Source organism: Diadema antillarum, unplaced genomic scaffold, assembly GCF_040938485.1.
Source record: "Diadema antillarum isolate AM-2024a unplaced genomic scaffold, OU_Dant_1.0 seq00001379_RagTag, whole genome shotgun sequence".
In the NCBI taxonomy this organism is placed as follows: Eukaryota; Metazoa; Echinodermata; class Echinoidea; order Diadematoida; family Diadematidae; genus Diadema; species Diadema antillarum.
In genome coordinates, this window is record NW_027272138.1 from 824,236 (window position 1) to 838,534 (window position 14,299).

The window sequence follows — 14,299 nt, forward strand, 5'->3', positions numbered from 1 at the left end:
TCCATTGTCGATGGCTGTTTGCAAATGTGCCAATAATGTCGCTAACACTTGTCGCTTTCATTTCCTCTTGCCCGCAGCAATTCTTCCCATCACATATGGTCGCAGACCCGAACGAGGCGGCAGATAATTTATTCGAGAAACCCAAGAGGCCACGCTCGTTATTACTAGTAAGTAGCTTGATAGGAGGCCAGTGAAGGCTCTCTTTTTGTTTTTCTATATGCTTTCATCTTTCTTTATGCCACCTTACCCACAAAGCCTGGCCAAGTGAAGTTGACTATGTTTTAAACATTCTGTCTCGTTTCAGTCACATTGTGATAAGATGTAAAAGTGGTATTTTGTTGCCCCACCATCTCCTTTTAATGGGGAATTTTAAGTTTCTTTGTTTGTAACCATCAGTTCATGCTTATGTTTGTTATTGGGCTAGCTGGCTGTTTTAATTAATTGCAAACCTGTATAATATCCTGCAATCTAGCTAGTTAATGAGAATAGCTGGAGAGTGAAACAGATGTCATATCATGATGAATTCATTGTATAGAGGATGATAAAACATTGGGTTTTGTACAGCGTACAGAAACAAACTTACTTTTTAAAATAAAATGTTATTTTCCCCTTGCATACCATTGGGGGGGGGGGGGGCTGTCTGTAGAAATGTATGAATGCATGCACATGTGTACAATTTAATAAAAAATGTAGTGGGTAATTGTGGGGAGGGGGCTACTAGTTCACATTGTGTAATAGCATTCTGATATTTCAGTTAATTCACATATTAAGCTGTCTATTCTGATTACAGTTAAAATGAATTATGAGCATGTCTTTTTTTTTGTCATGTACTGTGTGATTTACATCTGAAAGTGGAATCAATTTTGATATATAATATTGTCATTATGATATGACTTGAATGAAAGCTCAATGAAGATTACAGAGAAGAAAAATATGTATGAATCAAGTGCATGTTGGAGATCCACAATGTCATAACCTGTCTTAAAACCACTGCTTTTATATTCTCCTTTTTTGCATGCCCACCTCATTGTCTTCTACACCAATCTTGCTGCCACACCCACCTCGCTGCCACACCCACCTGGCTTTCCAGGACATGCTGAGTCCCGTGGAGACTCTGCCAGAGATCCAGGGCTGGCTACACATCAGGGAGGGCCACAAGCGCTCCTGGAAGAAGCACTTCTGTGTTCTCAGGGAATCGGGGCTCTACTACTCCTCAAAGGGGAGCTCCAAGGTAAAAAATACTGAAGTCGCTGCAACTCTCTTTTGACATTTTTTCTTCTTCCTCCTCTTTCTCCTCCATATCATCTTCTTCTTCTTTTTTCTGTGTTCTATCTCTCCCTGTCCCTCTGCTTTACTTTGTCCTCTTTTGTTCTTCTTAAAGTCTGTCTCATGTTTGCTGCACTCTTCCCGTCCGTAATTGCTCAGTTGATTGTCATCGCGAAATTGAGTGTACATTGCCCGTATGATGAGAACAGATAAGAGTCTTGTCTTGTGATATGTTTTGGTGGTGCTGTCGTTTTTTTAGGGGGTGATGAGGCTTAGGTTACCTTTATGTCTTTTTTTTTTTTTTTTTTTGCAGGGCTGCAATTGGTGGCATAAGACAAAAATGCTTAATCAGCGGAATGTCAGCAGAATCGGAGGTGCTGTTAACATAATAGGCATTCAAATATTTGCACAGGCAATCAATATCTTTCCCCACATTCTCAGACTTGCAGCCTTTTCTGACATTTCAGCTGCATGAATGCTGTCCCTTTGATCGGAAGATGTTAAAACGGTCGGGTAACCTTTGCCTGGGTGTCCTAGCCATTCATCCAGGGATCACGTTTGAACTTGTCGAGAAGTATTCTCCCTTTTGTCTCCCCCTTGCTTTGTGAGTTGGTTGACCAAATGTCACTTGTATTGTCGAGGCAGTGCCTTTATCAGTGTCGTCCTTTTGTTAGGGTGAATCAAAAAGGTACAACTGTAAGGTCTGCACACATTAGCAGAAGGGGGAGAGAAAAAAGATGCTTTTGTCACAACGTTTCTGCGCGAGGTACTGTTCGCTTCTTGCAGAGGGCGACAAGATGCTGAAATGTCACTGTTAGGTGGTCGGTTCACAAGCAGAGCTGCTAGGGTATCACAAAGCTCTCTATTCTATTGGGAATATTTTAAAAAAAGAGAGAGAAAATCTGAGAAAAAAGAAAGAAAAAGAAACTCTGACCTGCAGCTGGGTATTGAATAGCAGTGTGTTGTTTAATGCTTTTATTCTTCCGTCTGTCGAAAGTCACATGCAATAGGATCACCCGGTATGCGATTGGCGATCATTTCGGGCAAGATAGATGTACAATGTCGATTCTTTAAATAACTATATTGTGGTTATTTTTGGCATGATGACCTATAGTGCAAATACATATTGAAACTGCCAAGGACACTTCTCTGGCCCTCGTCTTGATTTAAGTTACGAATGCCCTTTTTCCTTCGAGGAAGTAAAAGTGTTGTGAAATGTGTTACAAAACATTATTTTGTTTTGCACTCTTCTCGAGTATAGGAGAATGTGTTAGCAGTAGAGCTGAAGAATCTCTTCCGTTGTTTACAACCTGCAGGATGTTGTATTCATTGTTTGTTCCTCCAATCTCCTAGTTTTTTTTCTTCTCTTCTTCTTATTTTGGGAAACAGAATTAGATATATTTACTTGTGGTTGTAAATTACTGTGGCATTATATTGAAAATGTCAGCTTCAGCCTGCAGAACTGTACCCCTGGCTGGTAATGCTCTAGGGATATCGATTAGCCACATCTTTTTTTACTCCCTCTCGCCTTGCGGTAGAATTCAAATGATGACCCAGTGTGTTTTTCTGTCCCGTTAAATAGCACCTAACATGATGGTTTTTTCATGTGAGGAATTCTTGGTTTGTGGTAGTATTTTTAACAACCACATAATCACTAATGGGTGAAAAATAAAGATTGGGACAGAATATAGGGGTACATAAAATTATTTGTTCTTTCATTTTCTTCAGGAAATTGCGGTGTGTGGTATTAAGCGTTCCTCTGCAATGTTTCATGATGTTTATCTTACGTAGATGCTGTGTGGGCTGTGCATATGAATACAAAGGAGTGAAATAGGCAAATTCAATGATTCAAAGATGATTTCTTCATCTGCACTGGAATTGGTGCACTGAAGTTTCTCACTTAAGTTTTTGTCATTTTCATACTTATTCATTGTAATTGATTTTCAGTGAAAGCAATGCAATAGCTTGGTAAACTCACTTGAGTTTTCAGTCTGAGGCCTTATCTTGTATTCTGTTGAATGGTATATGTGACCCGCTACAACAAAAGGATCCGAAAGTCGGGGGAGGACAATTTTCTGAAAATGGCATGATATTATTCCTGTGCTCTTCTACTTTAATTTCATATATAGCACAACTCATAAAAGTACTCGGTTGCAGAGATATCGATAATCTAATCAGCGCATGTCAAGTGGTTGAGGAAATCAGAGTTTGGAGAAAAACGCCTTCAAAGTTGTCCTTCCGACGCTGTCATGGTCATGGGGAGGCGAGACATTTTTCACCGCTTGACAATAGAAGGCACGCTCCTAGCGACCTCCGCCATGTTCAGTAAAGCTTAGCGCCAGCGGTCTACGCACAACCAATCGGTAATCAGGATGCCACGCACTGACCAGTAAGACCACTCCCTCGTTGCTGGGGGCGGAGTCTAGCTGCGGCGCTAAATCCAAATCTTCGGACACATTTCTCTTATATTGAAAGTTGGAAAATCAAGGCTAATTTCTTGCCTTTCCTTTGCTCATTTAGCTTCGAAATTTCGGCAGATGATGGACAAAACATTAGACTACAAAATTATGCCAAAAACAGAAATCCGATTGTTTTGACCAATTTTGATGATGTGACTTCAAACTCGATTTTCTCGGCTCGGCCGTCAGCGACTTTAGGATCCTTTTGTTGTAGTGGGTCACATATATTTGTCTATGCAAGACAATATATCACAAAGGTTTACACGAATTGATAATCATGGTGCATAGCATCTTTTTTGTTGGGGGGGGGGGGGGCTACTTCACTGGGTTTTGCACCCTACTCTTTGTGGTGAATGAACGAAGCTGAACTTTTATGTGTGTGAGTTGTGATTCTCAAACATGGGACCTCCATTTTATATATCCTATCCAAGACACATTGTTCGTCGCTTGAATTGTGGCATTAATAACTGACTTTTATCCTTTTTTTTTTATTTGTTTCTTCCTGCAGGATCCAAGACACCTGAATCACTTTGTGCAATTGAGTAACGTCGACATCTATCGTGCATTGAACCCTAAGAAGAAGTACCATGCGCCAACAGAGTTCATGTTCTGTACCAAGGTAAAACTAGCATCTTTGGCCCAGCATTTGACCAGCCTGAATACAGTCATTCCTGTTGAAGAAATACAGAGAAATAATGATTACCAGTCTACTTTTAGAGATGCTGTGTTGCATATTTGAAGTAATTTCAAATTTCAAATTTTTCAAGACCAGCTACTGAGGGCTTTGATATGCAGCATATGGTTAATTTCATGGAAATTTACTATACCATTACATATGGTTACATGTAGTTAGTGTGCATTTGTGATGTTGATGCTCAAAGTGACTAGGAAGTGTTAAGTGATGATTTTCAATTTTCCATTTTGGACATATGGAATTTAAATGCAATACTTCACCCAGTGGCTGTATTTCTGCTTCTGCTCTCATTAGTTAAAGGTGGGCAAGTCTAGTATATTACAGATTTGGCATTCTAGAAAATAACGTCATGATAGCTTTGTCAAGTTTGGTCCTCAATCTGTGTGACAGTTTTTTATGGCACTGAGTATATGATGTATGTTTAATTTTATTATTTCCTTTCACTTCCTGTGGTGGTGTATACTTTCCCAAATTTATCAAAGGTTCAATGCCATCCACTGCAGGCAATTGTGAACAGTTATAATGACAAAGAAGCAAGCAAAAGTGGAGGGGTTGCAGGGGCGTGTCCAGGAATTCCATAAAGTGGGGGGGGGGGAGAGGGAGTGGCGCTAAAAATATTTCTGGTATTACTTGCAGGTTTTCATTTCATTTGTTTTCCTTTATTTCTTTTGTTTTAACAAAAAAATAAACGGGCATGCACCCAGTGCGTCCATCTCTGGATCCGCCACTGGGTTGCGTATGAAGCAAAATAAAAAATCTTTGCTTCTTTCTTCACCCTGCCTTTGGCATTTTGGTTGTCTTTTTTAAAGGTGAGGAATTCCAAGTTCAGTGCCAAAGACTTGAGGCTGATGTGCGCTGAGGACGAGAAGACCCGGCAGTGCTGGCTGGCGGCCCTCCGGCTCTTCAAACACGGAGAGCAGCTTCTGGAGAACTACCAGAGGGCACTGGAGAGGACCATCAAGACAAGGGAGGAGAGCGAGGAGGTGTTATTACAGGTGGGTAATGTGGGAGGGAGGGGGTGGAGATTGGGCGGGGTAGGGGTTGGGGTGAGGATCGGGAGAGGGGAGGGAGTTGGACGGGGTTGGCGGTTGGTTAGGGTAAGGGGTTGGGTAGGCATCAGTGAGCAGAATACTTACTTAGGTCAAGAGAAGAGAGCAAAAAGGTGTTATTACAGGTGGGTAATGTGGGAAGGAGGGATGGAGATTGGGCGGGGTTAGGGGTTGGGATTTGGAATGGGAGGGCGGTTGGTTAGGGTAAGGGGTTGGGTAGGCATCAGTGAGCAGAATACTTACTTAGGTCAAGAGAAGAGAGCAAAAAGGTGTTATTACAGGTGGGTAATGTGGGAAGGAGGGATGGAGATTGGGCGGGGTTAGGGGTTGGGATTTGGATTGGGAGGGCGGTTGGTTAGGGTAAGGGGTTGGGTAGGCATCAGTGAGCAGAATACTTACTTAGGTGAAGAGAGGAGAGCAAAAAGGTGTTATTACAGGTGAGTGATGAGGGAGGGAGGAGATGGAGATTGGGCGGGGTAGGGGTTGGGGGTTGGGATTGGGAGAGGGGAAGGGATTGGACGGGATTGGCGGTTCGGTTATGGTAAGAGGTTGGGCAGGCACCAGTGGGCAGAATACTTAGGTCAAGGGAGGAGAGCGAGGAGGTGTTACTACAGTTGGGTACTGGGGAAGGAGGGTTGGGGATTTGATGGGGCAAGGGGTTGGGCAGGGTTTAAGGGTTGGGCCGACATCAGTTGGCAGAACATGAGGCTCAAGAGCAGAGATTGAGGAGGTGTTATTACAGGTGGGTAGTGTGGGAGGGAGAGGGTAAGGATGGGATGGAGTTTGGGGTGGGGTTGGCAAAGCAGGCATCATTGGACAGAATCTGTGGCTCAGTGATATGTATCCATATGGAAACATAGAGACTGGGATTAGTCCATGGTTGTGTGTATGTAAAGATTTAATGAAGTTTCTGTAAGTAGACCATGCGATGGAGGCACATCAGAGAGAGTTGATTAATAGAGATGGGCTACCTTTGTGGAGGACCCAGTGGGATGAAAACTGATGAAAGTATATGCATAGAGAAGTATTGTATGAATTTGATGAGCATATTTGTTGAGTTGAGTTTATTTATTTGACCACGATATCAGCTAGGAGTTGTTGACATTGATTTGTTTTTTTTTTCAGAGATACCCCAAGGGTATGAACCATGTGTATGTTAATTGCAACATTATCTCTTTTCTGTCTTTTGACATAGCGATTATTTTAGGACTTGGGAATCACAGCCATGCTACTTATTAAAAGTGCTTTAATTTGAGCTTGCTAGCCATTTGATATCATTTATTTGTCTGTTGTGTGAGACAAAGTAACAACAAAGTCACTTGTTAAGCCTTAACTTTGATATCTTATCAGTTTACAGATTTGTTTGCTAGATTTACCTCATGTGCCATTTCTATAATTTCTAGAGGAACTATTTGTATGTTTTGCTATTCTTAAATCAATATGGGTCCTCTTTTAATTAACTCATTGAGGACAAGTCCCAAGTATACTCAGACCAGTGTGTATGGGAAATGCGTGTTGTAGCAAAATCAGCCCATCCTCAATGGGTTAATATCTGGACATCTGAGGAGCTAGGGATTGCATGCAAACTGAGCCATTTGCAGCTTTTTTATGTTTTGTCTATCAATCCTCTTGTTTGCAAATATTGTGAAAATGTTCAAATTTGTTTGTTGAAGATGTTTTCGTGTGCAAAACTCTTGAAAGCAACACGCAATTGTGCAAAGCAGAGATGGATAGAGTCGTGCAAGCTGCTTTTGATCCTATCAAACAAATCAATTCAACATGAAACAGATGCTCATAACCTACACAGCTTTCATCTTTGTCTGTTTGTGCATTTTATCTAATCTGTCACTTGGATGCACCTCGTTTTCCCTCCGCAGAACATGAGGAATTGTTCGGACCGCGTTGCGATGGACTTCTCGGGGACTCAGGGCCGCGTCATCGACAACCCCAGCGAGGCTATCGCCATTGCCAGGCAAGAGGAGTTTAACTGGAGGGTAAGTCTCAATGTGATCCCACTCGCCAACCCCTTCCCACCACTCGCACCCCCTTTTTTTCTATATTTGTTCTTAACCCCTCACCTTTCCAACTTCCCTCACCCTTCCCTCCCCAACCCCTGTTCACCACTTTCTACCAACTTAAGTCTTTCTTGCTCTCAACTATCATTAAAATATTCTCCATTAAAGTATAGAAACTTTTTGTTTGTCTGGAAAAGGAGTGAGGGAAGAGCTATATCATGTTGCCATTCCCCAAGGGGAAAAATAGTTGCATATTTAAAGTTTTGTAAATGTAGCCAAAAAAACAAAGACCAAAAAAAAAAAAAGCTGCTGAAAATTGCTCCTATAGGGACGAGAGCCTGTGGAGTATAAAGTTTTGTAAGTAATTTGAAATCATTTTGTGACATTCTAGTAGACTGCATACTAGGAAACTTTGAAGCCGTTAATAAGCAGCTACTGTCATCAATATGCACCTTCTGTCATTGTGGACCATTCCAATTAATCTATAACCTTCTATCAAGCATGATTTACCAGAAGTTAACGTAGGGCTTCATAGACATGGGCTGATTTGAAGCCGTATTTTCCTTCCATTTACCTCCCCAGTGGAGATTTGTCCAAATTGGGATTTTCGACTCTATCTTTCTCTCTCAGCAGCATGATGAAAATAACCCACTGCCTTGCAATTGTATGTCTTCCCATTTTATAGATCATGGCTAAATACTTGCTGTTTTTTTTAAAATGCAAATCCATTATAGGGTCTGTAGACTTAAAGAATTAAAGCAATGGAAGCACAAGAAGACAGTCTTGTTCTTTTGTTCTCCCTATATTTCTCTTTTCTTCTTTGTATCTTCAGCTCCGATTCCAGAAGGTGTTTTCCTCTCATGAAACTATGGCATGATTAAGACCTTTTGTCGTACTCAGCCATTATGTAGCCATTAGCCTCCATTTTCTATGGAAATCACCTTCCATGATTCATATTTAGGCATTCATACTCATTAGTTTCCATTTATAGGATAATCCACTCTCCAGCATAAAAAGTAAAAAAAAAAAAAAAAATAGAGTTGACCTTTCAAGCAAGTTACAGCATTTCATAGTACTCCCTTGTATTTCATATCAATCTTTCTTGTTGTTGTATTGACTGTGCAATTATATTGCACGTCTTCGTAATTTGTATCATCATTTGAGATGACTTCAAAGTCTTTCATTTCTATGTTATAAATTATGTGTACACTCTGTAAAAGGATCAACTAGTGAGCAAAGAATGTCTGCATTGGACAGTCAATACAATTCAGTTAAAGTATACTGCCCTCTCTTGATCGTTGGCAGAGACGAGGGGGTCAGAGGTCATTGGACAGCCCCCTCATCAGTCCGCGGGTGACGACGAGCAGCCCCCGTTTCAACTACCCATCCTCGTCAGGGGGCTCCAGCAGCCCCCATTCCCAGCTGTCATCTAGCCCGCGCCATAGCAGCTCCAGTCCCCGCCCCCACCACAACACCAGTCCGGGGGCAGTGCGGCGGGGCGGTATCAACTCAGGTAGGCAGTCCTGAAGAATAACACTAGGGGAAAAGAAAGTCAGGGATGTATTTGGATGAACATGTTTTTGTGGCAATGACAACGTGAATCAGGAGGTTGTTTGCCCACAAACAGGATTTGTGCATTGCCACTGTCAAGGCAATCTTGGTGATGTGTATACTAATGGCAAACAAGCCGTCGTGGTCAAAATATTCATGATCAGATAGTAAAAAGAGGCGGACTTCATGTGTGTATTCAGTGACTTTGATTTGATTTTGAATTGATTTGATTTACTCATTCTTGTATGGCATCACTTGCGATTCTTTTTTTTGTTGTTGACAATATAAGTCAAACGTAACATATACAAATATGATACTCACTATAGCTAGTTTCTACAATTTCAAAAATTTACATTACACATACATGTAAACACAATAACAATATATGTGTTGCATGGATGCACTTTCATCACAAGTTTTGAGTATTGGGCAGGAGAGGTAGAAAGGTGCGTGCATGTCAGCGTGCAAGTTGTCCCACTTAGTGTCACATGACTCGTCTTCAGATTCATAACTCGCTGGCAGTGCTGGAAGTTCAAGAAAAACCAACGGGTGATCCCGATAAGGCGTAGATTTATACCCCATTAGCTCCGGTCCTAATGGCTCATCATTGCACTCAACAAACAGGAGGACAAATAGCTGGGAGGGCCCATTAATTGCTTCATTACCCATATCCATTCTTATTTATGGGCTATTAAGGATATTCGTTTACCTAACCCAAATGACGTGGAGGCTGTTCTCGTGCGGAAGGGGTCGTGGGTTGATTGGAGGGGTGCTGATAAATTGGCCAATCCAAAATGGAGCTCTGATTTGCTCCCCAGATTTTTTTTTAGGGGGCAAGTAGATACTTTCCTAGTCCTTAACTCCCCTAATCATGAAAGTTGTTCTGGGGAAGCCATTTTTTTCTTAGTAAATTCATTGTATTTTCGCATGTGAACTCTATCCCAGCATAGTAGTTAGTAGGGATTAGTTATTAGTACCTGTGCTCAACAAAATACAGCAGTTACTTGCAAAGAGCTCTGAAATATTCAAACCAGAACCCATGTTTAAACGCTACCACCGAGTACACATCGGTAATAGACTCTGCTTTTCAGTTTTATGCCCTCGAAAGTTTTAGCCAAATTTTCATGAAAGGGCAATTGAGAAATTGCAGTTGGGCCTCGGATGTCATATTGATTATTGTTTTTTTAAACATAACTGATATGTCAAATTTCTGAAAGATATACTCACTGCAATAACTTAATTGAATACTGCTGCTAATCATAACTGTGAATCACAACTGTTAAAATTGGTAAAAAACCTTTTCGTGAGTTTGTTTGAAAGGCACTTGACAAACTGTGGAAAACAAGAGTGCCAGAAACCAAATATCTTACTCATATTTATTTGTGCTGAAATGATTGTTCAGCCCCAAGAAAGCCATTGTACATTCATGAGCCTAAGTAATAATCATGAGTGTACACGACAAGATGGTTTGCGCTTTTTTTTTTTTTTTTTGGGGGGGGGGGTTCTCTTCATGAAATTTATATATTTTAATCGTGACATTTTGCTGGTCTCTAAAAACTAATAATGCACCTTAAAACTGATAATGCACCTCAGCTGTTCTGTACACTTTCTGTTCCCCTCATTCTTTTTGTTCTAGAATTAACTCAGTATTCACATGGGGCTGCCGATAAGAACTTTTTGATACCAAGCCAAGAGTGGAAGGGTTCATTACAAGGCCAACGTGCCACGCCTCTTGCCTCCACCGAAAATGCCATTAGGATGGCCCTAAAGAGCAGCAGCTGCAAAGGGGTGTCTCCTTGGGGCAAATTGAATTTAATGCACCAGTGAAATGACCTTAATGGCAACATGACCCAAACTAGATCTTAATACTCATGCTTGTGGCTTGACTTATGTTAAGCACCCCCTCTCCTCCCCTCCCCCCCCCCCCCCCCCCCTTGGTCCCAGATGGATGTTTAAACCACTTTATTTTAGACACACTAAACATCTGCATGAAAGTCACAGGGCTCATTGTGTGATTATGACATTGGAAAGTGTAACTTGGGAGTGTGCTGTGTTAATTTAGTTTTTAGAAAACCCCAGAGGAATGGGGGGGGGGGGGGGGGGGGAGGAGGGGGGGAGAGAATTATGACAGGTGCTTTTATTGTTGCCTCACTGCATACATTGCTATAGGTCTTCACTTGATACAGATATGAAATCCCTTGAAGTTATTCCTGCCAAAGTGTGTTGGAGAGTACAGGTGTGTTTTAGGTTCACCAGGAATTCTATGCATGAAGGTGAAAGAATATTGAAAATTGGGGAATTTGTTTATCTCTCTCATTAACACCTTGATTGCAGTACAAGTTAACATTTACACCTTGATTGCAGTACAAGTCAACATTTACACCTTGATTGCAGTACAAGTGAACATTAACACGTTGATTGCAGTACAAGTCAACATTTACACCTTGATTGCAGTACAAGTGAACATTTACACCTTGATTGCAGTACAAGTGAACATTTACACCTTGATTGCAGTACAAGTGAACATTTACACCTTGATTGCAGTACAAGTGAACATTTACACCTTGATTTCAGTACAAGTGAACATTAACACATTGATTGCAGTACAAGTGAACATTTACACATTGATTGCTGTACAAGTGAACATTTACACATTGATTGCAGTACAAGTGAACATTTACACCTTGATTGCAGTACAAGTGAACATTTACACCTTGATTGCAGTACAAGTGAACATTTACACCTTGATTTCAGTACAAGTGAACATTTACACCTTGATTTCAGTACAAGTGAACATTAACACATTGATTGCAGTACAAGTGAACATTTACACATTGATTGCTGTACAAGTGAACATTTACACCTTGATTGCAGTACAAGTCAACATTTACACCTTGATTGCAGTACAAGTTAACATTTACTCCTTGATTATAGTTCAAGTTAACATTTACACCTTGATTACAGTACAGGTGAACATTTACACTTTTACATTTACACTACTGATAGAAGTACAAGTGAATGTTTACATCCTAATAGTAGCACAAGTGAATATTTACAACTTAATGGTGGTAGAAGTGAATATTTGAACCCTGCTGTGATTGTGCTACTTGGAAAAGTGGATAATCACACTGTGATTGTAGTACAAGATATTTACACATTGAAAGCACTGGTTATTAGCTTGAATAATGGCCTTGTATAGACCAGTACTTACAAAAACACTCTCAAAGAAAGTCTCTTCATTTTTTCATTTGTATTGCTTTGTGCAATTGACTGTCACCTTGGTTTTGCACATTTTGACCACCAAGTCTTTTCCTCGTGTCACATCACTCAGGTATCCACATGACGCAGCCCTGGTTCCACAGTGGGCTAACGAGGGACGAGACACAGGCACTCTTTGCCAAACAGGGCATGGTTGATGGCATGTTCCTCATCAGGGAGAGCCAGCGCATCCCTGGCGCCTTCGTTCTCTCCTTTAGCCATAACCAGAAGGTCAAACACTACCAGATCAATATGGTAAGTTGATTGTGCAGTTACTGTAAAACGAGGAATGTTTGCATACATTTTAATTTCGCGAACTTGGCGAGCGCCTAGATTCGTGAAAATAAAATGCATGCGAAAGTTCTTGTCTACATTGTATGCATTGCACACCTGTGGCAATTCGCGAAAATGTCACGCCACAATAGAAGCCATCGGCTTCAATTCGCAAAAATTTCATGCCGCGAATATATCATGTTTTACAGTAGTTACTCAGCTCTGCTATCCCAACCAGTATTGTGTGCCTTCTTCTTCTTGTTCTTTTTCTTCTCCTTTTCCTTTTTCTCTTTCTTCTTCCTTTTCTTCTTTTTTTTCTTCTTCTTCTTCATTTATTGGGATCCACCATTCTTATGGTGCAATTCTAAATTGGTATATGACAGTTTAATTTGTGACCTTGATATTACATTCTATTTGTCTCTGGACTCAAGATTGCGTAGTACCACAGAAGTAGTTATCAGGTTTGTGATATTCACTTATATATAAATGCTAAGAATTGGAGATATTGTGAGCAGGGTGTTCATGATGAATATTTTTTTAATTTTCAAATTTCATGCTCTTCTGAATGAGCATGAAAATGAAAATATGCAACTATATGTATTTTTTTTTAGGATGATAAAGCACATCTGGGAAAAGTCCATCAGCAAGAGTGTAACACAGTGAAGTTCACAGAAATCGGAAATTCTACAACTTACTCTCATAAAAGTCCATCCTGGCTGTACAGTAGACACTTTCCGCTGGAACCCGATATTCATGCTCACATGCTGATCAAAACCTTGAATGATACTGCCCCACTTGGAATTAACCCCATTTGACAAGCAATCGACACATATCATACCATCTTTTGATTTTTGATGTCATTTTGTTGACTATTACAACTGTGCAGACGTGATAAAAAATGTTTATACAGCTATCAAACTAGTGGTGTAGGTCTATAGGTTTTCTACTCATTTTTCCGTTTCATATTTTGGCACTTATATACATGTAGTTAAATCCATTGCTTTCATTTTTTATTTTTGCCTTGTCAGGTCGATGACTGCTACACGATAGATGATGGTGGTACGCGGTTCACGGACTTGGTGCAACTGGTCGAGTTCTACCAGCTGAATTCTGGTGGCCTGCCCACAAGGCTCTTACACGTCTGCACAAAATTGTGATCCGGGAAGGATGCAAGGTGGAGAGCAGGAGAAGAAAATCTGACAAAACGACATCTTGTTTATTTGCAATCATAACAAGAAGAGATTCAAGTCCGCTCAGACCCTTTTGCTGAGCAACTGACTTAATGTGTCTGTCTCTTATGTGTCTGAAAGCACAACATTTTTTTTTTTTTTTCCTGTCAGCAAGCAGCTTACGAGGCAGGCCGGAGTCGTGATCACACACGTTCCAAGACTCGATGTGAAAAAAACGCAAAATGTATGGAGAGGAAGCATGCTTAATTGACGATGATGGTACTCGATACGCTTTTCTTTGTGTATGTGTGGCTTCGAGCCAGTTTGCTGCTAGTGCTGCAAGACTGGGAAACTTGACATGATGGTTTCTTGTGACAAGGGTCCCCACACTCTGGGACTCGGCATTGGTATAGACTTTCGATTGGAAATGCTACACCGAGAGAACCAATGACAAGTGATGGTACTTTATCATCATTTTTGGAACTTGCTATCAGCAACAGCAACGAGGCGACGGGATGATATATAGGCTGCTGTGCACACTCCAGTGCCAGGGATGATGAGGTGG

At 40.9% G+C, this 14,299-nt stretch overlaps 1 protein-coding gene across 1 annotated transcript in view; it reads left to right on the forward strand.

Moving 5' to 3' along the window:
- The window catches only part of LOC139708860 (growth factor receptor-bound protein 14-like), a 34,707-nt gene extending 20,673 nt beyond the window's left edge, over positions 1 to 14,034 (forward strand). Inside the window, exons 6-13 of the mRNA XM_071620818.1 lie at positions 78 to 167; positions 1,091 to 1,231; positions 4,234 to 4,344; positions 5,229 to 5,414; positions 7,346 to 7,462; positions 8,789 to 8,996; positions 12,366 to 12,547; positions 13,594 to 14,034. Coding sequence (XP_071476919.1) covers positions 78 to 167; positions 1,091 to 1,231; positions 4,234 to 4,344; positions 5,229 to 5,414; positions 7,346 to 7,462; positions 8,789 to 8,996; positions 12,366 to 12,547; positions 13,594 to 13,722 — 1,164 coding nt within the window. The 3' untranslated portion in view covers positions 13,723 to 14,034. The remainder of the gene's footprint in view (positions 1 to 77; positions 168 to 1,090; positions 1,232 to 4,233; positions 4,345 to 5,228; positions 5,415 to 7,345; positions 7,463 to 8,788; positions 8,997 to 12,365; positions 12,548 to 13,593) is intronic.
- Positions 14,035 to 14,299: the final 265 nt, after the last annotated feature.